This window comes from Scomber japonicus, chromosome 12, assembly GCF_027409825.1.
Source record: "Scomber japonicus isolate fScoJap1 chromosome 12, fScoJap1.pri, whole genome shotgun sequence".
Taxonomy (NCBI): Eukaryota; Metazoa; Chordata; class Actinopteri; order Scombriformes; family Scombridae; genus Scomber; species Scomber japonicus.
Window position 1 is genome coordinate 23,334,228 of NC_070589.1, and position 27,662 is coordinate 23,361,889.

A 27,662-nucleotide genomic window follows, 5' to 3' on the forward strand; every position below is an offset into this window, starting at 1 on the left:
AAACTGTCACTTAAATGTGCTCAAACTGATATTTCTGGGGTGTAATTCAAGTCAAGTCGCTCTCTTACAATTCAGTGCTCTGACCCCCAGACCGCTACACTGTAAATTTGCATCAAATCAATTTGTTTATTATTTCATGCTTTTCTTCTTTGGTTGAAAGCGTTTTTTCACTCAGCCAAGGTTAAACTTTTCCTCCAGTTTTGGTTGTTAATGAAGGGGTGTTTTACATCTCATTTTTCCACATGACATAAAAAAATCAGAGATGGGCTCAGGTAACTTATTGAATAGATATAAAATGACTTAATATTGATATATTGCTAATGATTGCTTTATATTATTAGCGTTATTATTTTACATTATATTGGTTGGTTTAGCAAATTCTTTGATGTTGCTAAAAGCTGCCTGCATCCGCCTCTGTCTGTGAGTCATGGAAAACCAATGATCAAACAACACTTTGAATAGAAATCCCAATATAAAGGAAGACAGCAGGAATCTAACATAATAGCCCTGCGAATTGATTCACTTCTTTGGTCATTTTTAGGCCACAGCAGTTGGTGGCGTTGTGGTTTAGTAGTAGTTTTTTTCTAATTTTCTTTTTCCCAATATTTTTGCCCATCCTAATTTATCCAGAACAGCTTACAAAAAATACTGCACTGACACATCCCCCCAAAAAAGTTAACATCAAAACTATAAACATAGTATTTATTGCAAGACTATTATATTATATTGCATTTTCTGCATTACATTGCTCAGCAGTTTCTGTCTCTGTGTAAAAACAGTACAGTAAAGAACAACACACAATGCAATAGAAAAAAACACCTGACATATTTCTTTCTTTGGATTTATTAATAATGGCGCTCCGGGCCTGTAACCCTGCAGGTAAAGAGCAAGGTCCACCTTATGGCTCTGCAGGCCAATGAGTCAACGGCTCCCCAGGCCCTGACTGGCTATGGATGGATGGGCCCACCGCATGTCAGGGGATTTCTAATACCTACACTCAATGAGCTGGCTAATGGGAGTCCTTTCACCCTGACCCCCTTTCCTCACACATTTACACACCAAGCCCTCTTGGCTTACCCACTGGGCCATAGAAGGCAGGGGAGAACGGCTTGACTCACTACCAGCCTTATAGCTTGGCCTTAAGCTTGACATTTTTCTTGTGTTTAAGAGGCAGAGTCCCTTTTTCTCAAAGCTGCTAAGCTGTGTTTTTCAAGGTTGTAACTGATTGGTCTGTGTACAGCTGTCAAAAGCACTGCTGATTTTGCATGCATTAAATGTGCATCAATATTTTCAACCTGTTTTGCAAGGGGATGGTTGACTGCTCATATTGAAGCCCGCCCTGCTTAACACCCACAGTGTCAGAGCATATTCACACCAAATAATTGGGAGCATTTACAGGTTATTTTATTTACTCATTTAGGAGGAAGGAACAGTACATTTCACACATCTGAGTTCACCTATTTGCAAACTGTGACTGAGTGAAAGCAGGTCTCTGTCCTTTCCTGAATAAATTGTGGTGAGGTTAGAACCAAAGCAGTGATTAAACCAACTACAGAAAATAACCCAAAAATGGTTAATGCTATGTTAGGCTTATTTACAGGAAGTTAAATGGTAATGTTTAGATCGAATCAGTCCTGAAGATATTCATGACTGTAATCTACCTCGCTGTAACCACAGAATACTAACAACAATCAAGCAGTTTGTGGTCCGAGGTCATGTTTTGACTTTCTTTTTATAGCCATGTTGCTACTGCCTCAGTGTTGCTTACCAGCATTGATGAAATGATTGCATCTTTCTTCTTTCGAGATGAATGGTTTACAGGTCGTGCCACAATGTGATATTTTTGAACACCCATCACTTTTGCAAACCCATACATAATCAAAGTTGAGGCTGTCGACATTGACTCACAGACTCTATGTATTGTTCATTATCTCTGACTGAGAGAATAAGTAAAGGCTGTCACAGGAGCCCAGTCGGTGAGGATTTAATTAAGGGAACCTGCCACATTCCACTACATCCACTGCCTTTCTGAGAACTCATAAAAGCCATCCCTATCTGCCGTAATTACACTAAACATGTCACAATAAAGCTCTGCCGATGATTAATTTGAGTTGTGGAGAGGATCAATTAATTAATTTATTTGCAAACTGCCGCTCTGCTTCCTTTTGTAGACCGATTTCATTAACCGTCACGCTTCCTGATTTTTGGTCCTGTCCTCGTTCTTTTTCCCGAGACACCTGGAGGAATAGCCTGTCTTATTAGCTACATCGCATTACCACAGAAATTTACCATGAGCCCTGAGGTTTTTTCCATCTTAGAGGCAGTTACATTAAAATAAGTAGTAAACCACAAACCGTGTACTTCGTAATACCATAATCTCAAGGGTCTTCAATCAAACTCCTGTTAGTAGTACCACAAAGCAAGAAATAGAGCTGTAATCACAAAATGAAAGCCTACAGCTGTGCTACTCGTATAGTGTAGTTAATGGAGGATGGGATTCTGTGCAGCAGGGCTTGTCCCACAAGGTGACTCGGTCAGCATAACCATGTGAATTCAGAAGACCACCCATGGGTTGCAGTAAGGAGTCGAAGGCCACGGTTATGTACTAACCGGTGCGCCGCGGCATAAATAACAGGCACAAGGCATCTGGCAGGGCTGTAGATCATACTGACGACTGTGCAAGTATGATATCAGATAGGAGAAAGAGGGAGAAGTAGAGATAAATAGGAAAGGGGAGAGTGGGAGATGATAAAAAGAGAGGGAGAGAAGGAAGGAAAGGAAGGAGTTGGGGGGAGAATTAGATTACTGTTATTGATTATCTGCCTGTAGGCGAGGAAGTAAGGCCAAATGTTCTGCTCAGCCAGACAAAAAAGTGTATTATTTCAAAGGTCATGGCATGCATTACAGTCTTTTTACTCCAAGTACACTTGGATAAACAGCAGAATAACATCGCAGTGATACAACAACACCAACAAGCACATTAACAGTGTTTTTTGTTATGACTTATTGTGATGGTCCATTGCTTTCAGGTGTGCCTATGCGTGCAGTTCTTATGACTACAGGAGTGTTTGTTTGATGCACTACCATCTCCATAGCAACTGCCATAACACCTGGTTCAAGAGATAGCGTGCCAGAGACAACAGGCTTGACAAGATGTTCAGACATATTTCAATACACGTTTCAATTCGCATTGTGCATTTGCATGTATTTCCCTGCTGCCTGATCCTAACTGTAGTAAATCATGTTCTTTATCTGCCTTTTGTGTATTTGCCAATTACGTCAGGGTTCACACCAACTCAGGTCCATATGTGAAAATTATGCATTTGTTTGTTTGGATCTCGTCCTCTTAGTTTTTCACTCTTGCCATCCTTTTCCACGGGGATTCTCACCAATTTCATGTCATTACAACAGTATTACATCAATGGCCTCCATGCCATGTCTTTGATGTTGGGGTGTGCCATGTCATCCCTGCTGAGGAGACCTCCACAGTGGGAGCTCTGCCAGCTAGTATTTCTCTGAAGAGCAGGAGGGTCCTGCTCACATGCCCTTCATGACAGAACATGTGAGGAAACCTCTTGCCCTCTGAAGTTTTGCAAGTCAAAAACAGAGAGAGGCAGTTGCATGAATACCAGTCAGGTCTTTCTGCCTTTCTGAGGGGCCTATTAGTTGCTGTCTGAATGACACAATATTTCAGAAAGAAATACCTGGAAGCTCTACCATACCTATCAAATGCATACACGACTAATGTTGACTGAACCTCGGGAAATGTTTAGTAAGCAATAGCTGTAACAATATATTGGAATAACTGGAATCAGTGTTCACCCACAGATCCGAATCCATTTATATCCAACAACACCACCAGTGTAACACCACCATTACCTTCGTCTTCCTCCTTGACCTAATTCAGTTGAACATTTTCCAAGTGAACTGGATATTCAACACGTCACCGACGACCCAACTAATTATTGAGTTTTTTCCAGTTGAACTTGTGTTAGCTTTGGCTTTCTGTTTGTACCTCATCCTTCTGCTGACACCTCTCACACACTTCCACGTCTCAGGCAGATTCAAATGTCTGTCTCAACGACGTTCTGGGCTAGAAACAGCTGCAGGCCATGCACTTTGTTTCTGCAGACAGCTCATCTGCTTCTCAGTGCCAGATTGACTCTAGACCAGTTGAGCAGTCGAGGTACAGAAAACACCTATTGCACTATATTTAGTTTCCCATGCAAGGTCCACTAGCAGAAAGTGAATAATTGAAGTTTATCTGTAAAACATAGATACTAAAACTGCAATGCTTGTTTTTATACCTAACAAATTTAACAACATAAATTTCTCTTTCGAACATTTATCTATCAGTTAAAAGCCAAATACAACACATCCTCACAAGTCATCTGGGCAAATCACATGCCAAAATGTCCCACATATTCTCTAAAAGCACATAAACCTTTTTTTATTCTTTTTTTTTAAACTATTAAGACAGTGCACTGATGTATGTTTTAAAGGGTAGATTTTAGAGCAGTAATATTTCATGAGGCAAGTGGCTGTGTTGCTGCCACTGTGGTCCTTTCGTTCGTACTATCAAAGGAGACATCACCTTTAATTGTTGTCATCCATCATTCGGCAACGGGCACACGCGGAGATCATAAGGCCTTTTATTTCTTGCTCGAAATGAGATCAGCTCAGATGTATAAGTTAAAGAATTTTAGAAAGGCTCACTCTGTCACCTTAATTTTTGATGGCCGCACATAGATGCTGAAATAGATTAACTATTGATACAGAATGAAGGAAGCTGCTATAGGCAGCCTGCAAGCATGCACACAACCTCTGTTCATGTTGTAGCAATGCTTCTCATGAGCATTCCCAAACATATGCTTCCCCTGTATGTTTCACGACTATTTTCCATCCAAAGGAGCCTTTCTGTCGTTTAACTCACACCTAAAACATTCATAGCAGCACATGTCCTTCACCACTTGAGAAGGAAGGAGATACCAGGGCATAAGCTGAAATGGAAATGAGGCAGACCTTTTTTTATGCAGAAGTGTTGTATCTTGTGCCACTGTGTCAGGACTCCCCTGTTATGAAGGAACTGGGGTGTCTGGAGTGTTTTCCGCCTTTGAGATGAGTGTGTTTGGGTTGAGGGAAAAATGCTGGCTTATGTTAGTGTGGTATTGAGCTCCAGCAGGCTCCCAGTGGGACAGGAGGACAGGGATGGGTCTCTTTCAGCAGGGCTCTGATTAGACCCATCGCCCTAGCTGCCACGCTCCACTCACACTGGTAATTGCAGCTGGCAGGAGGTTAGCATGCACCCCTCCCCTGCCCCCTCCTCTTCTCCTACCTTCACCTCTCCTTTTTTTTTTACTTTCTTTCCCCCTCTCCTCTCATCTAAATCTTACCTCACCTGCCTGTGGCTGTTACAGCAGAGGCATATACCTCCATGATACAATAGTTTCTGATTATTGTATCATATTTTCTTAATTTCACTAATTACCATATTAGTAATGCCGCATCTCTTTACAAATGATGTTGCCAATGCTTTCCCATGCCGTTTGTGTAAAGTCAAGTCCCCCACTGGTACCCTAATTGAGTAGCACAACCACAAAACCACATTAAGCTTTTCCCTTCTGCCCTCGCTTTTCTACCGTGCTGCTGTAACCACTGTAAACAAGTTCATCTGCTAAGCTGCTCATATTGCACTATGAGTCTGTGCATGATAAACGGCTGTTGGAAGAACAATGGTCCTATTGATCTTCCACAACATGGAGGAACCAGTTCATGCATACCCAGCTTTACGTCTGACGGCTCTCTGGCACTGCATATGGCCGTGCTCATTCACAAATCCGGGACGTTTCTACTACTTTTGTTGTAACAACTGCATCACAGAAGCACATCACAAAATAAAACAGAGCCCCATCAGATAAGTCATCAGTGGTCTATCTCACTCACTCACTATGAAAGGTCTGCTACACTATATTGGATCAGTGACAGTATAACAGTCTACTTGCAGTATGCATAATGTTAGACTGTAGTGTGCATACATGCAGAATAATTTACCAGTTTGATAAAGAGATTGAAAAGTAGAAAACACTTATCTCCTCCCAGGTATCACACATGACATTGTTTTTTTGTTTTTTGTTTTGTTTTGCTGTAGCACTGTTCATCTTAGTAGCGGGGAGCCTACGTGACATTATCGCAGGATTTTCTCCCTATTCGTATTTTCCTGCCCTGACTAGACAGAGGAGAGGTGCTTTTTATGATGAATTACACTGTAGCACAAGAGGACCTTTTTATTAAAAATGCCCTCTATCTTGACAAACATCAACCTGCATTGCCTGCATTATTTCATTGGATTCTCTCCAAATTTCCCCATCGCTTTTTGCTCTATTTCAAATTAAAGAGGACTGAACAAAGGCATGTCTCTGTCTTCCTGAGATGACAAGTTGGCAGACAAGGCCAGCCGCAGGAGTTGCATTAGATGGAAGAGACAGACAGGGCTCAAATCTTCCCCCAATAGCTCGACAAGATCTTTGTATAGAGGGAACACTCAATTATTCTTTTTTATTAACCAAAATCAAAGGACATATGCAACTAGAACAGCTTTAGAAAGCTACGTTAGATTTGACTATTGCACAAATTTCACATTTCCAAACGTTATAGGTGTTTTTAAATTATCAGCTTAGCTATTTTTCATTATCAAGATTTTTTCCCATCATAAAATTTTATATGGAGTACATAAAGAATGTGTTTTGTCAGAGTTGAATCACAGTGATTGTGCAAGCCTAATCTCCTGAGGCAGGATGTCAGAAATGTGAAGGGCTTGCATGTAAAAGACCCAATCAGCTTCAGTCTATGGCCTTACCCTTGTGACCATGATGCCATATTGGGACAATGGAAACTTAGTACAAAAAGTGAAGCTTTGTCCTTTCTCCTAAAAGGTGGATGATTGGGGTGACGCAAACATTTTATCCAGCTCAAAGGTTTACATTGCAGATATGTATTACCTTTGTGTTCAACATCTTGTTTTGAATATGAGGTTTGTTGTCCTGTATTTGTGCTTTTGAGGGCAGAGGATTGTGTATTTTTGATTAATTTCTACAGCAATTAATTAGTTTATTTAAGAAATAGAACAGCTTTTCTGTATCCTCGGTTTTACTATCCCAGGAGTAACCTTCGATATCTCCCTTTTCTAACAGTACAAACTGGGGAAATAACATTGAAGCTGAGCAGCACTCAGCCTTTTATATATGTATAACATTCAGTCTAAATACAGCCCAGCTCTTCCATTAAACATCATCCCATGTTAGAACTGACCTACCAACTGAAGCCACTGTATGCTTTGCACTAATCAGACATACAGTACTTTACAAAGTAATATCTCCTAGCTTTAATAACAGTTCACCTGCAACGCAAACATCAAGCGGTAGAAGGGGATAGATTTATGTATAAACTTTGCTGGAGCTGTTTGCCTTTTGAATTATTCCCTGTTTGTGCTTTCTGATATGACAGAGCCGCTGACTCGTGTAATAACTCCTTTGGGGTCTTTCACCCTGTTTTACCAACGGTTTGCATTTTTCACAGCCCAGGAACATTTGCCAATAATCTTAATCATAAATATTCTATAGGCAGCAATACAAAGAGGCTGGGTTGAAAATATCCCATGCTGATATTCCAGTAAAAGACACAGTTCAACGAAACATTACAGCATAAATTATAGCTTTCCCCTCCTCTGAAGCAGTTCCAAGACACTTCTTTTTGTGATCTTAAAGTTGTTGTAGGTACAAAAAATAGCTCAAATCTTTCAGAAATGTAACCTCAAAATGTGATATAACAGACTTTTCAGTCCTCCACCATGCAGTCCCCAGGGTAACTGGCAAGGTGTGATTGACAGGATGGTGTCATGCCTCATTGAATCGATTGCTTTCCACCATATAGTTACTCTATAGTAGACCTTAAGGAAAATGACACCATTTTTCTGGCAGTGATGGAGTGATTTGGGCCCAGTTACATGTTACATGTACCAACTGCATGGGGAATCTCAGAGGGAACGAAACATGAACTTGAATGCTCTGATTTTTTCTTTTTTTTCTTGATTGAATAACGGCCACCTGCTGATGGCTACAAATCTCATATTCATGGAAATGTTGAATAAGATGGGACAATTTGCTGATGTAGAGTTTTGCAAACATGGTCTGTGAAGCCAGTAAATTTGTTTTTATTTTGTTTTTTTTTTTGTTTTTTGTTTTTTTTATTTGTAGTGAGATTGTTTCTGAGCAATGAAACTGACAATTTTATGAAAACATAACGATTATTGATGTATACACAAAAATGCACTCTAGTTCAGCAGAAATCCTGATTATAACTCAACATGGAGTTTTGTTGATACATCATTGTACAGACAAGCTTAGCTCTACTACAGAGTCCTCAAACACTGCCAGCTGTCCCGGAACAAAACCACCTGTACCTGCACCAACTGTGCCTCACATCCCAGTGACCTCATACAGGAGAAAATTGGGCCCATGTGTCTTCAGCCACAAAGGCACTTCCTCTCAGGTGATCTGTGAACATTATGAAAATATTCTAAATAAACTGAATCATGAGTAGTTGAAGTTCAGCTCCCTGTAGGTTTAGTATACTTAACTGGCTTCTCCATGTTTCCCATTAACAGGAGGATAGAGAGGAATCTGGTATTTATCTCGTCTTTGTCAACCAAATTATTCATTTGTTGTTATTTTTTCTTTTTAATAAACTTTAATTCAAAAGATGCCGTTGTATGTACTGTGTAGGTATGTGTGCATGTGTGGGTGTATTTGGCAGGTGTTGTACTCGACCACGTTATATATATATATATATATTTATTTATTTATTTATTTATTTTGTCTCCTTCTGTATCTCTCTCCTCTTTGTCTTTGAAGGTTAGAGAGAACAAACCACAGAGGAACACAGGGCACTACTGTTACCATTATTCACACAATGACAAATTGTCGAGTATTATTTCATTGTGCTGTAGTTGTCTATTTTGTACTTCTTCGGCTGGGATGTCTGAAAACAAATACTATATCGTTAGACAGGAAGTAAGCCTCGCCACAAAGATAAGAGGCCATGCAGAGATCTGTCAGCTACATCTAAATATGAGACAATCCGGGCTGCAGGCCAAATACAAGGGTGAAAGCAGGAACAACTGCTCTGCTAGGGATCAGAATAAAGACCAACACCCATGCCCCTAGTCATGCTCCAGCCACACGAGTTTACATTTGGATTTTTGACTCAGACAAGACAAGTGAGGGAAGGTAAAATTAACAAAGCCCTACTTAATACACCCCATAGACTAAGTTAGACAGCTTTCTTGTTACTGTAATCTTAGAGGTAATTAGAATGAATGTGCACCATTAACACTTTAGGTGGAGCAAAAGGAAGATCTTTAACAGATACCTGTTTCGTGTCTGGTGAGTCTAGACAGTTATTAATACATTTTAGTGAACCATTCTGTCACGGTCATTCAGTTTTACTACTGGGACATTGTAATAGATGACTCTCTTGTATTCATTTAGTTCATCCCTGCAGACCAGCCATTATTTGCTTATTGTTAACTTGCTGCTAGGTATCTCTTCACGGTGAACCGAAAGGCAGAAGTTTCAATCAGTAGCACTTTCTTAAGTATTTCATTTTAACACTTTGGCCCCAAGGAGACATCTAAGTACAGTAGAGGAGAGAGATAAAAGAGATTACAGGTTAGAGAGCCAGATAATAAGACCTCTCAAGAGGCATCATGTTTCCTTTTTATTAACGTTGCACAGATCTTAAATTAGGATTTGATATGAGGGCGGCATAGGGGGCTTATATTTAGGTTTTGTAAGACAGTTATGCCATTTCAGTGACAGTTTTTATGACAATAGTGGCTGTATATTTTATTAAAAATCATTACAAGACACATTAACTATTTATATAATTTAAGAGTAATAACTAATGATTTGTTACAATTACTCCATCAATATGTCATCAAAAGTGAGATATTAATTTTTTTAAATGAAGACAGAGAGAGTTAAGAGGCAAACAGTTGTCTAGGTGTTCCTAGTTTGCTTACTATTGTCAATTGAAAACATCTGATGGCACATTAAGACATTAAGTATCTGTTAATACTCTTGATTAGGACTTTATATAACACAGTCCAGGTCAATTTAATGATATTAAGAAGTAATTGCTGGAAATGATTAGGCCTGGGAAGATATGTTTATCTCCTAATGCGATTACTGTCACAATACTTGGGTGCTTACTTGATTCAGAGTTCATTCTGGATTCAAAACTGATTCTTAATTAAATGGATAGAAAAGGGGACAGTATTTTGTCTCTTGGGACAGTCTCTTGCTCCAATATACTGTGTGCCAAACCATTCACTGATGTCCTTAGTCCATTGAAATACTGTATGAAACATAACTAGCTGATAAGATAAATGCTCTGTAGCCTTTTTATTTTTAAAAAGTTAACTGCATTAATTAATTAATTTGGAAGCATCTTACAGTCTCCTGCCTGTATGAGAACAACAAAATTAGGGGGAGGCAGAGTGCTCTGCTGTATTGTTATGAACATCATGTCTCCAGCAGTGGGGAGCAGCCTCTCTGCTGCACCATTAGCTCTGGGGAAAGCCACTGTTGTCCAACACACTGAGTGGACGCAGGGTTTTTGAGGTGAAACATACTGAGCACAGAGTTGTTTTCTTCACCTCAGAGTTGGTTTCAGTTGTTAAATGCAGCAGTGTGTGTTGTTCTCGTTTGTTACTGCTGATCCCTGCTCCACTCCGTTAACATTAGTCTCTGACTGACAGCGTAGAAAGTATTCACAATACACTTCACTTTTGTCTTGCAAAGTTATTTATTTAGTCATTAAATCAAAACATGTTTGCAATCGCTGCCTTTTTTGAAGATGAATTTGAAGATAACTGTAGTCTGTGCACACTATAGACTGTCCAGGCGTTGCACTGGCCTCCATAGTAGTTTTCATCATTTAGAAAATTGACTTTTGACAGTTGTGAATCATAGGAAATAAGTATAACAATTATTATGTGAATGCTTTTTTTTCATCCACCCCCAGAGACTGTGCTTTTTGTTATATAGGTGCATACTTAAATTATGTCCGACTGTTCATTGAAGTAACATATTGACCATAATTCATGATCTAAGTTTGTAGATTCTAACAACCTTAGAATCCCAAATTCAGCTTCAAGGATTATACTTAATGTGCTGTCATGATGGATATGCCGATACATTCATTATGATGAGTTGGATTATTCAAATAGGTTTGTTTAGCTTGCTAAGCCTAAGGCGGCTCATTTATGCATGGGTGCCCAGAAGCAGATTGCAACTATCCTTCCTCTGTCTAAACCTGAGACTCCCCATGACGGTTATTAAGCCTGCTATGATAATCAATCAGAGACAGGATTTTTTCCAACCAACTTTGAAATCCAGATCAGCAGCAGATCTACCAATCACCAGTCGTATGTTCTGCTCTTACACCCATTTATTTTGTTTGTGTGCGTATTAGATATTCATATGTTAACTGTAGTTGTTGTTGTTGTGCTGGGACTCTTCACCCGTGAGCGTACTCCGGTTAGGGAATAAGGACACCGTTCTTTCGTTTCAACTTCTTTATGAGAGTTTTCAGCAAAATACACACTCGCATCACATCACGTGTTTTTCTACACCCCACCTTTTAGGACCCCTGAAACGTAAACATAGCTGCCCTGTAACTGCATGAACCAAACAGACCCAAATTAAAGGGTGCATTTCTTTAGTTTTATCTCTGACAAAGGGAATTTATAACAGCCGCCCCCTAAATAGCATGGCTATTTTGAAACAAACATAAATTCCCACAACAGTCCTTTAAACAGGATTATCTTCAGGAAGAGCTGACAGCTGGACCAGCCGAGCCACTGGCCTCAGGTAAGTCTTCTCGCCAACTCTGACTTCGGCTGTCCGTACACATCCATCATCACTTGCGTTCAGCTTCACCACCTTCCCCATTGGCCAGTGAGCACGCGGAAGCTGAGGATCAACAATCATAACAACTGTGTCCAGGAGGAGATGATCTGTGTGTTGGCGCCACCTCTGGCGGGTCTGAAGAGAGGGTAAGTAATTTCTGATGAACTGTGTCCAGAAGTGGTCGGCCATCATCTGGCAATGACGCCAGCGCCTCCTGGTGAGGTTGTCAGAAGCATAGGCGACTTGGGGGAGAGAGGCATCCTGCCGCCCCATCAACAACATGCTGGGCGTCACTGGGTCTGGATCGGCCACATCTGAGGATACATATCCTAGTGGCTTGGCATTGAGGATGCCTTCCACCTCGATTAGGAGTGTGAGCAGGACCTCTTCCTGGAGCACTTGTGCGCCTATGACCACTTGGAGGGATTTCTTGACTGACTGGATCTCACGCTCCCAGACACCACCAAAGTGGGGAGAAGCTGGTGGGTTAAGACGGAACTTGATCTGTTTTTCTGCGAGCCGCTCCTGCAACTGTGGCTCCATTGCTGCAAAGGCCTCCTGCAACTCCTTGTCCGCCCCTCGGAAGTTAGTCCCCTGGTCAGAGAGGACCTCAAAGGGAGTGCCTTTCCGTGCGATGAACCGTCTCAGTGCGAGGAGGAAAGCGTCTGTGTCGAGGCTGGTGAGCAGATCCAAATGTATACATCTTGTCGTGAGACATTTGAAAATGATCCCCCAGCGCTTTTCACTTCGCCTCCCAGCCTTGACCATGTACGGCCCGAAGCAGTCGACTCCTGTTGAAAAGAATGGAGGCTTAAGGAGCCGCAGACGGGCTGAAGGCAAATCCGCCATCCTCGGCACCACTGGCTTCCCTCTCCACTTCATGCAACCAGCACAAGCTCTCTGATACTTCTTGATAGCCTGCCTTCCCCGCAGAATCCAGTAGTAGCGCCTCATCTCAGCAAACACTCTATCAGGCCCAGGGTGGTGCAGCTGAGCGTCCATCTCTTTAATAAGGAGTGTGGTAACTGCATGACGTGGATCCAACAGTATTGGGTGAATGTCAGTGGGGCTAGAGCTGTCTAGCCGGCGCAGGCGTCCTCCAACCCGTATAAGACCCAGTGTGGGATCTAGTTCTGGGGCGAGCGTACTCAGCCTGCTGCTGGGGGGCACTGGCTTACCGGCTCTGAGGCGTCTGATTTCTTCAGAGAAGCAGTCTGCTTGGCTGGCTTTGAGCAGGTGGACTTCTGCGTCTCGAAGGTCGCACAGAGGTGAAGCAGGGTCGGCTGCCGCCCCGTGAAGACACTGCTGCGTAGCCTTGACCAGCTCTCTCCAGCTGCTGAATTGTGTGAGGTCTGGCGTCGTGGGTGGTGAGCTGGTCTGTATGAGAGCACAAAAAACACTGTGTTTTAACTCACTGCTGTCCTCTGGCTCTGTGATGTTAGGACATGATGGCCATTCATCCGGTGGACGGCGGAGGAATGCTGGTCCCTGGATCCAGCGATTCGGTGCAGCCAGCTCAGCTAGCGTCTTGCCACGTGTGAGGTCATCCGCCGGATTGTTGGCTGTATCCACATACCTCCAGGTGTGTGTGGCTGTCAGCTCCTGGATTTCAGAAACTCGGGTTCCCACAAAGACTTTGAACCTGCACGACTGAGATGTCAGCCAGGTGAGAACTGTCGTGGAGTCAGTCCATAAGAAGGTCTGGACAATACACAAAGTGAGCTCTTTGTGAAGGAGGGAGGACAGCTGGGCTCCTGTCAGCGCTGCGCAGAGCTCCAACCGCGGCATCGACTGCTGGCGTTTGGGGGCCACCCTCGACCTTGCCATGACGAATGAGACGTAGACAGTGTCATCTGCTGTGGTGGTGAGATACGCCACTGACCCGTATGCTTGCTCGGAGGAGTCACAGAAGACGTGGAGAGTGTACTCTGTGGTGTCAGTAGCAAGCTTCAGTGGTGCGTAGGTTCGAGGGATGGAGATGTTGGCCAGCTCGGGGAGTTCTCTCTCCCAGCTGGACCAGGCTTGGAGGATGTCAGGAGGGAGGTTTGGGTCATCCCAGCTCCTCTTCTTCGCCCACAGTCTCTGGACGAGGATCTTGGCCCGCGTGGTGTACGGGATGATGATCCCGAGCGGATCATACTGGCGGGCGAGCACCTTATAGATGTAGCGCATAGTAGGGGTCTCGCTGTCTGGTGGTTTTGGCTTGAAGCCGAGCCGATCAGATGGACAATACCACCGCAGACCCAGAGCCGGCTCCTGTGGATCGTTGCTCTTCTCGGCCAGCCACAGCTCCGTGCTTTCGGATCGGGCACTGGAAGGTAAGTGGGAGACAACAGATGAAAAGTTACTTGCCCACTGTCGAATCTCAAATCCTCCGGTGGCCAGACATTGTCGCATCTTGTCCACCAGAAGCTTGGCGTCGGCGGTCGTTGACAGGCTCTGAAGACAATTGTCCACGTAGAAAGACTGTTCGATGGACAGCAGGACGTCTTCATTTCCTGCAGCACAATCTTTGACGTGTTTTTGCAGCGCAAATGTTGCGCAACACGGGCTGCTTGTGGTTCCAAATGGCAAAACTTGCCATTGGTAGATGTCAGGCTGTTTTTCCCTTTGCAGGTTTCTCCAAACAAACCTCAGCAGTGGCTGGTCCTCCGGTAACAGCCGAACCTGGTGGAACATGGCCCGGATATCTCCGCTGATGGCGACAGCATGCTGGCGGAACCGCAGGAGGACTCCGATGAGAGATGGGCCGAGGGTTGGACCTGGGAGAAGCTGCTCATTGAGAGAGAGACCACCATGATTAAAGGAGCAGTCAAAAACCAGACGATGTTTCCCATTGTGATGGACGAGGTGATGAGGTATGAACCATGACTCATTGGAGCTGTTTCCGTCCCCCTCCTGGAGCTTTATGACACACCCACCATCTATGAGCTTCTGGATCTCTGCTTCATATATTTTAGCTTTGACGGGGTCTTTAAGTAGTCGTCTCTCTGTACTGCGTAGCTTTGGCATCACTACGTCAACATCAGCTCTCAGCGGTGGTGCACCTTTAACCCGGAGGAGAGGTGTAGCGTAGCGAAGTGTGTCACCAACCTTGACTCTCTCAGTGCGTGCTTCCAAAGCGCTCACCGCTTCCTGGTCCAGACGTGACCTCACTGCTAGCCGCTCGCTACGGAATGGGAGCACATCAAGCTGCCAGAGGCGTTCGACCTGTTCGTAGATGTCGTCTGGTGTGGGCTTGAAGGCGGTGTAGTAGCATGATGTGGCGGAGGCCTGTGAACCATCTGGGCCCTGGAGCGTCCAGCCGAGTGCTGTGTGGATAGCTACGGGTCCCCCCTTTGGGCCAAACCTCACAGGCTCTGTGGCGGTGATCAGGTGAGTGTAATCTGCACCAATGAGCAGCAGTGGTTGCACCTTGTTGAAGCTCTGGAGTTGTAATCCTCGCAGGTGGCGGTAGCGTCTCTGGAGCGCTGCTATTGGATAGGATTGCTCTGTCAGGGTGAGTCGTCCTGCCGTGTAGGCTCTCTCGACCAGATGCTGCTCTGATGGTGATGCTGGAGAAGCTACATGAAAGTCAACTGATGATCCAGTGAGATGAACAACATCCTGGCGAACAGTCCGCAGGGTGAGGGACTCTGCTCTGCCTCTGAGCTTCAGGTCTCGAACTGCAGCTGGAAGTATTATGGTGCGCTCAGCCCCATCATCGAGGATTGCATAGGTCTGCAGTGATCTGGTCCCATGACTGATGATGATTGGCACCACCTTGAGATATACTTTCCCTCCTTGCACAGAGTTGGCCGCTGAGGTGCAGTCTTTCGGTGTGATGAGGTAGACGCGGGGGCCTGGCCTGGTGATGTCATGCAGCACTCTCAGGTGGATCTCCTGGCACTCACTACATGGTTTCTTTAAAGTGCAGCTCTCTTCATCATGGTTAGTGCGGCCACAGTTGCGACAGCGCTTTCCGGCTGTTATCCACTTCTCAATTTCCTGTGTTGAGCGTTGAATAATGTCTTGACACTGTGACAAGTAGTGCTCTGTACTCTTGCAGAAGAGACACATCCTTTTAAACCTCTGTTGCTGCGCTGCTGGCCGAGGCGTGTCAGCTGACTTAGGCTGGTCTGCGCCGTGATACACAGAGACAGGCTGAGTCCGAGGCCGGGGAGTAGGAACATGTCTGTCTCTCTTTGCAGGCTGTGCTCCTTCAGCTCGATGGCGCTGTGCCATTTTCGCGGACAGTCTCTGAGCTTCTGCCTTCACCTTGAGCCACTCTGCGAGGTCTCTGAGGTTGTATGGATTTAGGCTGCTGGTGCTGAGGCGCCCCTGACTCTGTAGATGCTCCACAAAGTTGTCTCTCATGTGTCTCGGGAGTTTGCTAAGTAGTCGGTCAACATGGCCAGTAGACATCACTTCCATCCCATTTGGCCCTTCCAGTGAGGTTAGCATTCCCACCAGCAGGTCAACGTTGAGGGCGAAGCTCTGGAATGCTTTGGGGTCTCCTGATTTGAGGTCAGGTGAGTTCAGGATGGCTGCAATCTCACTTTGCGCCAGCTGATGCGGCTGGCCGTACTGTCTCTGCAAAGCCTGCATGGCGGCGGTGTAGGGCTGTACATAGTGTCTGCATGACTGAGCTATCAGCTTGGCTTCGTCCAGGACCAAGTGTTCCATGAGCACACGGTATTTGTAATGTTCAGAAAGTTCAGTGTGTGGATTGAGCAGGTGATCCAGTGCCATTTTTAAGTCAGCAAACTCTCTCTCACTGTCATGCACCAACTTAGGCAGTTCAGGTACTGGAACAGGCTGTCGGGAGGGCTGGACAGTGTATGGTACCTGCAGTGGTGTATACTGAGACTGGGGGCTGTACTGAACCTGTGGAGCTGATGAGGGCTGTTGCAGGGTGAAGCCAGCAGGGGGAGACACCAGTTGATATGCCGGCTGAGTTGGAGGGGGAGACAGAGGCTGGTAAAGTTGCAGCTGTTGGTTCTGCGGTGGCAATGGTGACTGGTATAGTGGCTGCGCAGGGATGGTTGATAGAGGCGGATAAACAGTCCCCTGAGGAGTGGCAGCGTTGTAGGGCGATGGATTGAAAACTGGCTGCGTGGCAGCTGCAGCAGGTAGCTGTGGTGTAGAATATGGCGCTGATGCTATCTGGGGGGGTTGATAGGCTGGTTGTGCAAACATTAGTGGGGTGTATTGCTGCACTGATGCTGGGTTTACAGGTGTTGTCTGCATGGGCAGGTATTGCAGCTGTGCAGCTGGCAGCACTCTGTCTGGCACAATGTTAACCATCGATGTAGGAGGCTGATTTAGCTGGTAGCCTGATGTAGCTGACATCTGTGGACTTGCATAACTCACCGCTTGTGATGCTTGAGGTGTAGGCTGCAGCATGGATACATTCAGCGTGGTGAGGGGAGGCGGAGCCCATGCAGATGTCACAGTTGATGGCAGAGACTGCGTCAGTGTGTAGTTCTGTGTACTACCTGGGGTATGAGTCATCGCTGCTTGAGGCTTTAATGCTGCAGAGGTGGTGTGTGGCAGAGGGGTGCTGTGAATTACCGGACAGCTTAACCAGGGCGACTGATGTGGTGGGATACTCGTATTGAGATTAGCTGGTGGTTGTAGGACAAGGGAACCCTGGCTGCTTTGATAGCTCCGCTCCGCGGGCGCCGCCGATGGTTGGCTCATTTGGCCTGTTAGCTGTGTTAGCTGGCTTGGCAAGTCTTTAGCATGCATAGCTATGTTCCACTCGCTCACCTTGTCGGCCGCTTCCGGCGATAAAAGACGATAGGGGATAGCGTGCGCTCCGTGCGGCTGGTCCGCAATACACACAGACTCGGTCTGTGGGTTGAGTGACTGCAGCTGCTGGGCGCCGACGCTCTCTCCTCGGTCTTCAGCGCAGGCACCGTGAGGAATGAGGGACTGTGGAAGGCTAACCTTGTAGCTTTCCAGACGAGCGGGAAGCTGCCGCTGTCTTGCTCCGAGCGCGCCGCCGTCTGTCGTGGTTGTTATCGGTGTGTCCATTTCTCCGTCGCGAGTGAGGAAATCCGGCTCGAAGGACCAATATTAGATATTCATATGTTAACTGTAGTTGTTGTTGTTGTGCTGGGACTCTTCACCCGTGAGCGTACTCCGGTTAGGGAATAAGGACACCGTTCTTTCGTTTCAACTTCTTTATGAGAGTTTTCAGCAAAATACACACTCGCATCACATCACGTGTTTTTCTACACCCCACCTTTTAGGACCCCTGAAACGTAAACATAGCTGCCCTGTAACTGCATGAACCAAACAGACCCAAATTAAAGGGTGCATTTCTTTAGTTTTATCTCTGACAAAGGGAATTTATAACAGTGCGTTGTGATTACTGTTTGGCCTGTAGCACCTGAAATGTATTTGCTCTCTTTCATCCACTTCTCTGTCTTTGCCAGCTCAACAGCTTTGACGCACTCAACGCCTCTCACAGCAATTGAGAGCCTATTCTGTCAAAATCTTTTTGTAAACATGTTTTTTTTCCCTCTTCTTGTTTATTTGTTCCTATTCCCTGCTCTGTGTCTGTGGCTAAACAGAAAAAATGCCATTGCAAATTTTCAGAGAACCAGATCCCCCATGGCTTCCCCGTCATAGACATGGGTCCCCAGCTGAAGGTGGTTGAACGGACCAGAACTGCCACCATGCTGTGTGCTGCCAGTGGAAATCCAGACCCAGAGATCTCCTGGTTCAAGGACATGCTTCCCGTGGACATCAGCAGCAGCAACGGGCGCATTAAACAGCTTCGCTCAGGTACAATTTGATTTGATTTCATGTCTTCAAGGATATATTGATAATTGAAATGTAGCAGGGCAAGTTGCAGTGTACAAGATGCCATTAAATACCAGGGGCCGTATTTTTGTGGAGGTGCAACGACCAGCACAAGCAGCTCTCGACTGTTTGGTCTTTTTCTCACCTTGAAACTCACTCTGCGTGTCGATGTGGTATTTTAGTGACCAGCACACAGGTGGGAGATTCAGTTTTTGTATCATGGTTGAAATTTTGTCATAGATGTTGCACCTAAAACAAACAGAACCACATCTTTTTGTTGCGTGACATCAGTCTGTGCTGATTTGGTTATTTCATCAACAGGATCAAACTAAATACTTGCTGCAGATGTGCTGCAAAAATGGGCGAATGCTTAAAATATAAATTATTTATTTCAGTTAAACACTCTCCAACCAAAATGGGCACAGAAAATAATGTTTGATGTGGTTAAAGCAGGAAAGTCAGTAAATCAGTCTGCATTGATAAATGAATGTGGGTGATTCTTCCAGTATCTGCTGTCCACAGCTGTTTGTTCTGTAAGAAAAACTTCTTCAGTTCATTCAATTTTTCAGTTCATTCAATTTCTGCAGCATATAAAGACAGTAGGACTGATATGCTGATAAATCCTGTTCACAGTGTTTCCCTTAAATTGTCTGATGTCACTATACTGCTACAGTATAACCACACACACCTCAACATACATCAGACTGGTCGGTTAAAACTCAATATTCTCCTTTTTTATGAAGGAGACGTCGGGTTAGCTTGGCTCATCGTAGCAGCTTTCCAACTTTCTTTCTAGCAAAAGTAGCACTGTAACAATAATAACATAACTATGCGACCGTGTTCAAGGTGAGATTTTAATAATAATATTCACCACACCCGCTGATCAATATTCACTTTCACCCAGCCTGTTTGCAAGTTACGCTGCTGCACAGACATGAACCAGACTAGCAGATGTGCATGGAGACGCCCACACAGTCCGTGTGCCTAAGACACCACCTTGTGCTTGTCGTTGCACTTGTGTGGTTAAAAAAAGGCCCCAGGTGTTAAACAAGAGGATGATGGGAAAACACAAGCCTGTCTTGTCATGTATGATAAAAGCAAATACTTGCTTTTATCATAAAGGACATGAAAATTGTATTCAGCTTGCCATTGTCACCTTGATTAGTTGCTTGAATTCTTTCAGATTTGTATTCCTCACAACAGCTGCAACATGTTATAAAGTAACTTCAAAGTTGGAATTAAGTTGTTTCCTGCATTTGTGCAATCTTTGATGCATGAGCTTGTAACCTTCCGAAGTACAAAAAGAGAATTTTTCATCATATTAAATAATCCTTAATCCCCTGTTTAACAGGCAGTTTAGGCCACAAAGCGGCCAGTCGATGATGCATTAGCTATGATTCAACCTTGCAAAAAATCAAAAATCAATGAGGTGCACTTTGTTCACAGTACCAGTCCACTTGATAAATAAACAATGCTGGCCTGACCTGGCTCAGATGAAAAAGGTGTAAGGTGGAAAGATTAGTGGCTTTTGACCAGGTTCAGTCTTGTCAGTCCTTACTAAATCTACTTGACTTAGCGAGTGTCAAGCCAGACTGCAGATTAAAGATGAGAGCTACTCCAGAAAAAGCTTGTTGTGATGCCGAATGCAGGTCATCAGAGCACATTCACTTGGACTGACCACATTCCTTCAATGATAAAATGTGACTCTACTTCAAGTGCAGCCCAATTTAGATACAGATTTCTAACAGATTAGACTCTAACACAACTACTTAATTGTTTTGATAATGTTTTTATAGCAAGAATAAAACTGTGCATAACACTGTATTATTATTTTTTTACTTCTAGCAACAAACTTTTAATTAGTTTTCTTTCTTGCACATGGTGAGAGAGTGGCTGAAAATGTGCTGATATGTAATGCCCTCAGACTAACAATTCTTTTTATCCACCACTCTTTTTCTCAACATCTGCTGTCGTATCAGGATTTACATTACTGCATATGACCTGAAATGAGGCCAATTTTCCGATGGCAGAAAAAAATCGCATTAATTTGCTGCCACAGTTTAACAGAAAAGACAGCCCTGTACCAGACCTACTTCCTCTTATTGCATCGCACTTGCTTGATATTAAGTGAGCCCCACAGACACGTTTGGTGTCTCTTTTCACACTATCCAAACCATTCATTCTGTAGAGATACTAACTTCTTTTCAATTGAATGTGTCTGACCTGAATACTTTTTGCTGTGCATCACTCTATTTACTGTGTTTGATTTCCATTCATTCTTCTTGCCCATTATACTAACTGCTGTCTGCACAAATGCAGTATTTACAAAGAGTGGGGATCATCTTAAATTAGAAAGCTTAAATTAAAAACCTGTAAAAAAAATTGCATACTATTTTAATGCTGCTTTGAAGCAAGGAGAGGTTTGGCTGTAGCTGTTGTCAGCAAATACAACAGTAGCACATTATGTTTAAAAATGTTGCCTTACAGCAGGGGTCCTGTGCTATTTTTGTCATTTGCGGACAACATGCACAGTCCAAAATGTATACTTGCTTCATCACAATGATTAAATACGCTTTGTTATATTGCATTTAAGTGGCTTCTACTCTGTATTAGATTTTGTTTTTTTTTGTTTTTTTTCATTTTTATTAACTGTGGCCTGTCAGAAGCCATGTTTTTCTCCCACTGTTTAAAGTGGATTACTAACTAATCTCTCAACCTTGTTTGCATCGAAATTACTCCCACCTAGGTGGTACACCAATTAGAGGTAAGGATGATGAATAAAATGTGTTGGAAAATATCACGTCTACACCATCCCCTCATATCCACATCAGACCCTTGCATTACCCCTGATGCCACATCACCAGGTTCATCTACACTGTTAGCGACAACCCACCCTCTTCCACTTTCTCCTCCGTCGCTCCCCACCTCTCGTCAAGCTCATGTTCTGTCTGCTGTGTCTGCTCCTTAACAAACAAATGATCACCAACCCTGCTGTCAGGAGGATGAAAATGCAGAAGCAAGTCCAAGGTGTTATGTTTTAAATGAGCTTTTTCCAAGGCTCGTTCTTCAGTGTTAAAAATAAGCCACACACATTTACGAAGAAATAAACATCTTTCAGTTTCAGGAACTCCTCTGGCCTTTTTTACAAAAAGGGTCGAGGAGTTGCACTTTAAACTAAAGGCCAACACCACCACGAGAGGATCCACCTGCCTCCACTATGCAGCCTTAATGTAAATCGAAATGGCTACATTTGCATATAGCCTATGCAGCATTGCCCCCCGTATGGGAACTGGATGCCTGGTAAAGATTGTTAAGGTGGAAGCTTTAACTCCTTTTTATGGAAATCATCTGCTTTCCCTCGAGTGAAAGAATGGTTTCTGTTGAACAACAGGAAGGTAAACAGTGGACGTCTGGGGCAAGCTGAATACATTTGGAGCTTGTTGGAACTATCAGCTGTCTGTCTGGCTGTCTGTTCATCCATAGCTCCTAATACAGCCCATATTTAACTAGATGTTTAAGTATTTAGGAGTTAAGGTTGCCTTATGGCAGCTTCTGTGCCCCAAGAAAACTGTGACATGAGCTTATAGAAGATTCACCAGTGTTGAAGTAGTTGGAAGTAATTGAAGGGGTTTAGTGTTGCAGCACTGACAACTGCCATAGCAGTAACCTTCTACACTCCTGTGGTACTCACACTGTTTTCTCCCATGGGAAAATGGGCAGATTGACAGATTGGTGACACCGGCATTAGTATGCAGGTACATGTCAGTGCTGAATCAGACAACGATGAGATGAGTGTGTAGAGCAAACACCTTGGAGGGATGTGTTGTCATGAGATCTGAGGCGGTACTATCACATGTCACTGTCCCGCCCAGTTTTGCTTCTCTTCTTTGGTCTCGCCATGATTCGAGTCCCCTTGGTTGGTGGTGAATGTGTTTGTTGCATTCATCTCATACTGCATGATGTGAAAAAATGTTTCCTGATATCATCTTATGCTGAGTATTTTTGTCATTTTCAAACTGCATGGTGGCTGGCTGCCTTTAATGCTAGTACCATGCTGGTTTGGAGACGTGATAACTGTTATCACTTGCTTGTGACATACATGTGTATGTGCTGAAAAAAGTAGTTTAGGCTTTTAAACATGTATATTTTTCATTCATGGGATGCAGGTAAGTTTGTCATTGTTGGTCTCTTTTCAATTTGTGAAACTACAACCTGCCTCATTTACCAGCCATTTGGAATTCAGTAACAATGATTACATGATGGTTGTGGACATGGATTGTCAAAATGACCACACCAAGACAGGTCTCCTGGGCTTTCACGCTTTGTTAGAAACAACATGGTAGCCTTCTGTCTGATGACTACAGCTACTTGGGATTGTGAATACTAATCTAAGCCATCTGGCAGAGTAGCGTCTCCCTGGAGGGCTTCGGTGAGACATGGTCAAATAGTTGGTAATGAAAGAACATGATAATGACCTCACTGCTAAATGTGTGCTTAACAAAGATTGGAGGAAAGATGCCTGCAGTTGCTTTTCAGGAACATGCCAAGGCATCAAGCACAGAATGAGTGAAAAGAACATTTAACTCACCAATTCACATGTAGGTTAAATATGAGTGCATCTCAGTTTTATTTCAAAAATGAGGATCTCTGAAAACATTGTGTACTTTCAGGTCAAAACTGATAAATTGATATACGTACCAATCCTTAGCTACCACATTCATTCTGATACGCTTATAGTGATATTCCTGCAGCATAGCTCAGCTTCATGTTAACATCTGGCTGAGAAAGATAACCCACCAAGACACAAACCCTTTTTGGTTTGTAAATTATTTCCACAAGCAGAAGCCTGAATCAGTCTTTAATTGTTGTGACATGTTATTCAGATGACCCTCAGTCATGGTCTTTTTTTCCTTAACACGACCAGGCAAATATTCTGTTAGCAGTTTCCTTAAACTTGCTAAATCAGCTAAATGTGTGTGTTGCTGTAAGCATTTTCTTGACAAAACTGTGTCCATGTCTAAGACACTTAATTACACATGGACTTTGTTATAGACTAGTTGACAACAGGCTCTCTAGCGAGCCACTGTACATATATTTTCTGTGGTTTCATGCCAAGTTACATCTCTTATTCCACAACTGTCAAGACAGCTAAATTTGTTAATCTCTACACAGGAGCCCTACAAATTGAGAACAGCGAGGAATCAGACCAGGGGAAATATGAATGTGTTGCCATGAACAGTGCTGGGACCCGTTACTCCGCCCCTGCCAATCTCTACGTACGAGGTAAAGTCAAAAGTCTCTCTCAGTTCTTGAATGAATAATTTCTGTCGTCTCAAGCATTTACTAACCACAGATGACCATGCGACTCATTTAAACTTGTCTGTTTCATTTCAACTGTTGTTCACTGACCAGTGACCGTGCATCTTTCTTATTTGTTGTGTAATTTCCAGTTTACACATTTATACCACTGTTTTTCTGTCTTTTTCGCTCATTCGACCAATTCGCTCACCATTATCCTTGCCATGTCATTCCCTCCATACCAATGAGCTGAACTAATCTCAACCTCCTGTTTGGCTGTGAACTCAACCAGGTGCAGCCTCTGTGAAAACAGCTGCATGGAAACCGTTTCCTCTTCTGGCACTGAAAGCCATGCCAGGCCTTCTTTCTTTTTTATTTTGACTGTATCGAAAGGATCCATTATTCTCCCCCGCACAACCCAGCGCTCCTAAAGGCGTGGAAGGGTCTGGAGTTTCAGGGTTTGTTTTTGTTGTGGTGTCTCCGTGAACAGACTAATGCAGGGCAAGGGCAGATTTGCACCCATCCTGGAAAAAGCTGGTATAGGGGAGAGAGTACTCTAGGTCAGCCCCTGTAGATAAAACCACCATGTCTGATGTACATGAAACAGAATAGCTGCTCCAGTTGTTAGTGTGGGTGGAGGTGGGAGGGAGGGAGGGAGTGAGTGAAAGTGTCAGTGAGAAAGAGACACCCTTGCCTATCACTTCATAACTAAGCAATTACAATAAGTTTTTAACTGGTTATAAAACAGGCTCAAATTTCTGTTACTATATAGTTACTCTGAATGTGATTCCCCATGAAATCAGATGAGACAATTAACAGTATACAGACTGTAGTGTAAAATGAAAGTTCCTTGTAGTTCCATAGAAGTGGTATAGCATACAGGGTAGTTTATATATTAGTGTTTCCGTCATCTCTTTTTTCCATCCATCAAAATAAAGTAAGTAAATTAGTGTCCAGTGTTCCCCCTGTACCCGAGACAGAAAATTGAACCACTGCTAAGGAAAACTGAAGTAATAGAACTACTTTTTTTAGAGAACTGTTGCTCCATACAGTAAATGTTAAGCATCAGTATTTTCCATATAGCAACTATCCAAGAAATATATTTTTCCTCCAGGATCAGACGAACGAGAGGTAAAATCATCCTCAAGGACTATAGCAGCATCAAATTCTTAGATTAAACACTGTGGGCTCCAGAAGGTTTAGATCTTAAATCTTGACAGGGGAAGGTAGTCAGCCAAACAGCAAAGGCGAGAAAGGGAAATAAGTCTTGTCTATTAATCAGGGCATGTCTGTCACAGGTGCAGACACAGCCTTTTTCCCCCTCAGAGGTAATTACAGTAGTTGTGTGGCATGGCGCCAGCAGGGCCCCCAGGCCCAGCTAGTCTGTAACACCACCCAGGTAGCTGTCAACCCGTTGGCCCCGACACCAACTTTTCCGCCAGCTTCACCACACCAGTGGAGAGATAGAAATCAAACCAACCGTAACCTTTTAAAAGTGTACTTGCCTGGGACGGAGAACAAAGTCTCCAGCCATGTTTTCACTCTGTCTTTGTTAGCGCTGCAAGAATGAGGAGACGAGACCAGGGGCTGTACTATCACTGGGCTGCTTGATTGGGTTTAAAACATGAGGGACTCAAGACAAGCGGCCTTTGACTTGCCTCTATTCCTTTCTTGTTGTTGTTGTTTTATTTTTTATTATTATTCTGAGGCACCAGAGGGGAGATTTAGTGGGCTTACCTTGTCTGCTTTCAAACCTGTAAACATAACAAGCTTTAGAAGCAAGCAGGTCATTGGATAACTGTAAAATTTCACAGTGTTCATATGTAGCAGCGAGCTGCATAACATTTGTTTGATTCTAAGCTCCTTGTACAGTATTACATTGACACCTGGGTTATAATTAAGACAGTGAAACAACAACAAATCTCACACATATCAGAACTCTGTGCTGAGATAAACTGTTTTATTACTCATTTTTCACTTTTGTATACATTAGAGAATCTTAATATCTTCACTGCCTTCTAAAAATGTTATGCTCCCAGGCTGGAACCCATTTGTGCAATAATTTGTATCCTTGAAATGTCAATAAAGTTAGCACAACTTCAAAGTGACATAAATAGATTACCATGGCAGAGAGAATTGTAGTATTATTCCCAATCACCACCCCTATAACACCCACCCACACATGCACACACACACCCCTGTCAGACTTAAATGTGCTTGTTATGGGTTGGTGTTATGTGTCTGCGAGTGTGCCTCTGTTTTTTTACAATCACTGTCGCTACCTGATCCAATTCCTGTTTGCAGGTACACAAACACACTGTACCACTGTCGCCACCCTTGTCTTGACATTTTAGAGCCACAAGAGAATGATGTCCTCATATTTCTGTGTGGGAGGGAGAATGAGACTGAGGGGAGGAGGGGGCTGTAGAAAGGGCTGTTTTTCCCTGGCTGTGTATCTATTTATGTCCTTCCACTTCTCATCCATTAAAAGTGTGTGTGTGTGTGTGTGTTGTGTGTGTGTGTGTGTGTGTTTGTAGGTGTGCAGGTGCGCACACACCTTTTTTGCCACAGGTCACTTTCGGTGACCCTCCTCTAAAAGAGGACTCGATCGACGTGGGCAGAATCACAAGAGTCCTGTGATTGTGCATGAACGCTCATTTGTCAAGTGCTTATCCCACAACGGAGGAGGGATGTCAGCTTCTGTCTGCTGGCACTCCTTCATATATCCATGTGACATGTCAATATGTCACAGAGGATAAAGTGCTGCAGCTGGGCTTTTCTTTTACCAAAATATCTTCATGCTGTTCTATGTATGTGTGTCTATGTGTCAGGAGGGGAAACGTACAAAATTCAGTTCAATTTTTTGGAGAAAAAGAATGGTAACAGTAGTGCTTCAGTCTGTCCTTAATGCTAACTAATTATATAGATGTCTCTCAAATTTAAAGGAATTGTTTGGGAAATTTTGGGAAATGTGCATCATAGAGTTTTGCAAGGAAACTATAAAAGAAGGAATGGTCATTACATCACTGTGTAGCAGGTGGACACACATTTATAATGGCCTGGAGCTTCTTATGCATGTGATTGAGGTCAGTAACAGTTTTTAAGTTAGTTAAACTGTGATAATATCGTACCTAAATTAATTCTTAGTCCATTAGCTAACAATATGTAATATACAGTTTTTGATATGGGGCCCATGCAGGTGTTAGGTAGATTAGCCACAGCAGGGCACCAAACAAATGGGGTTACAGCCCAGGTGTTGATTTTATTACAGCAGAGATTGCTTCATTAATAATTACGATGCATTATTTTCTTCCGTTTGTTGTTTAACGTCTTAAAGTTCTTGATAATCATGAAATGTATCTTGTTGTTGTTTTATAAGGGTTGGTTTATAGCCTACCAATGCAAAATTAATAATCAGAGAAGGTTTGTGGATGTTAATTTCAATATTTAATATTCCCATAACATTAGCTTTTATTAGCCCTGTCAATCAGCGTAAAGCAGCCTCTGGATCAAAATAAAAGGAGAGAGAATGAGAGCGAGAGAAGGAATGAAGAATACAGATTTTGTTAATATTTATTTATCCTAAACTCAATATTTTCAAGG

The 27,662-nt window shown here is 43.4% G+C and overlaps 1 protein-coding gene across 3 annotated transcripts in view; it reads left to right on the forward strand.

The window, feature by feature from the left end:
• The window catches only part of LOC128369548 (receptor-type tyrosine-protein phosphatase F), a 181,655-nt gene that overhangs the window by 87,923 nt on the left and 66,070 nt on the right, over nucleotides 1–27,662 (forward strand). For all 3 annotated transcript variants that reach the window (XM_053330624.1, XM_053330623.1, XM_053330625.1), the window contains 2 exons: nucleotides 18,555–18,743; nucleotides 23,934–24,044. In XM_053330624.1, coding sequence (XP_053186599.1) covers nucleotides 18,555–18,743; nucleotides 23,934–24,044 — 300 coding nt within the window. The remainder of the gene's footprint in view (nucleotides 1–18,554; nucleotides 18,744–23,933; nucleotides 24,045–27,662) is intronic.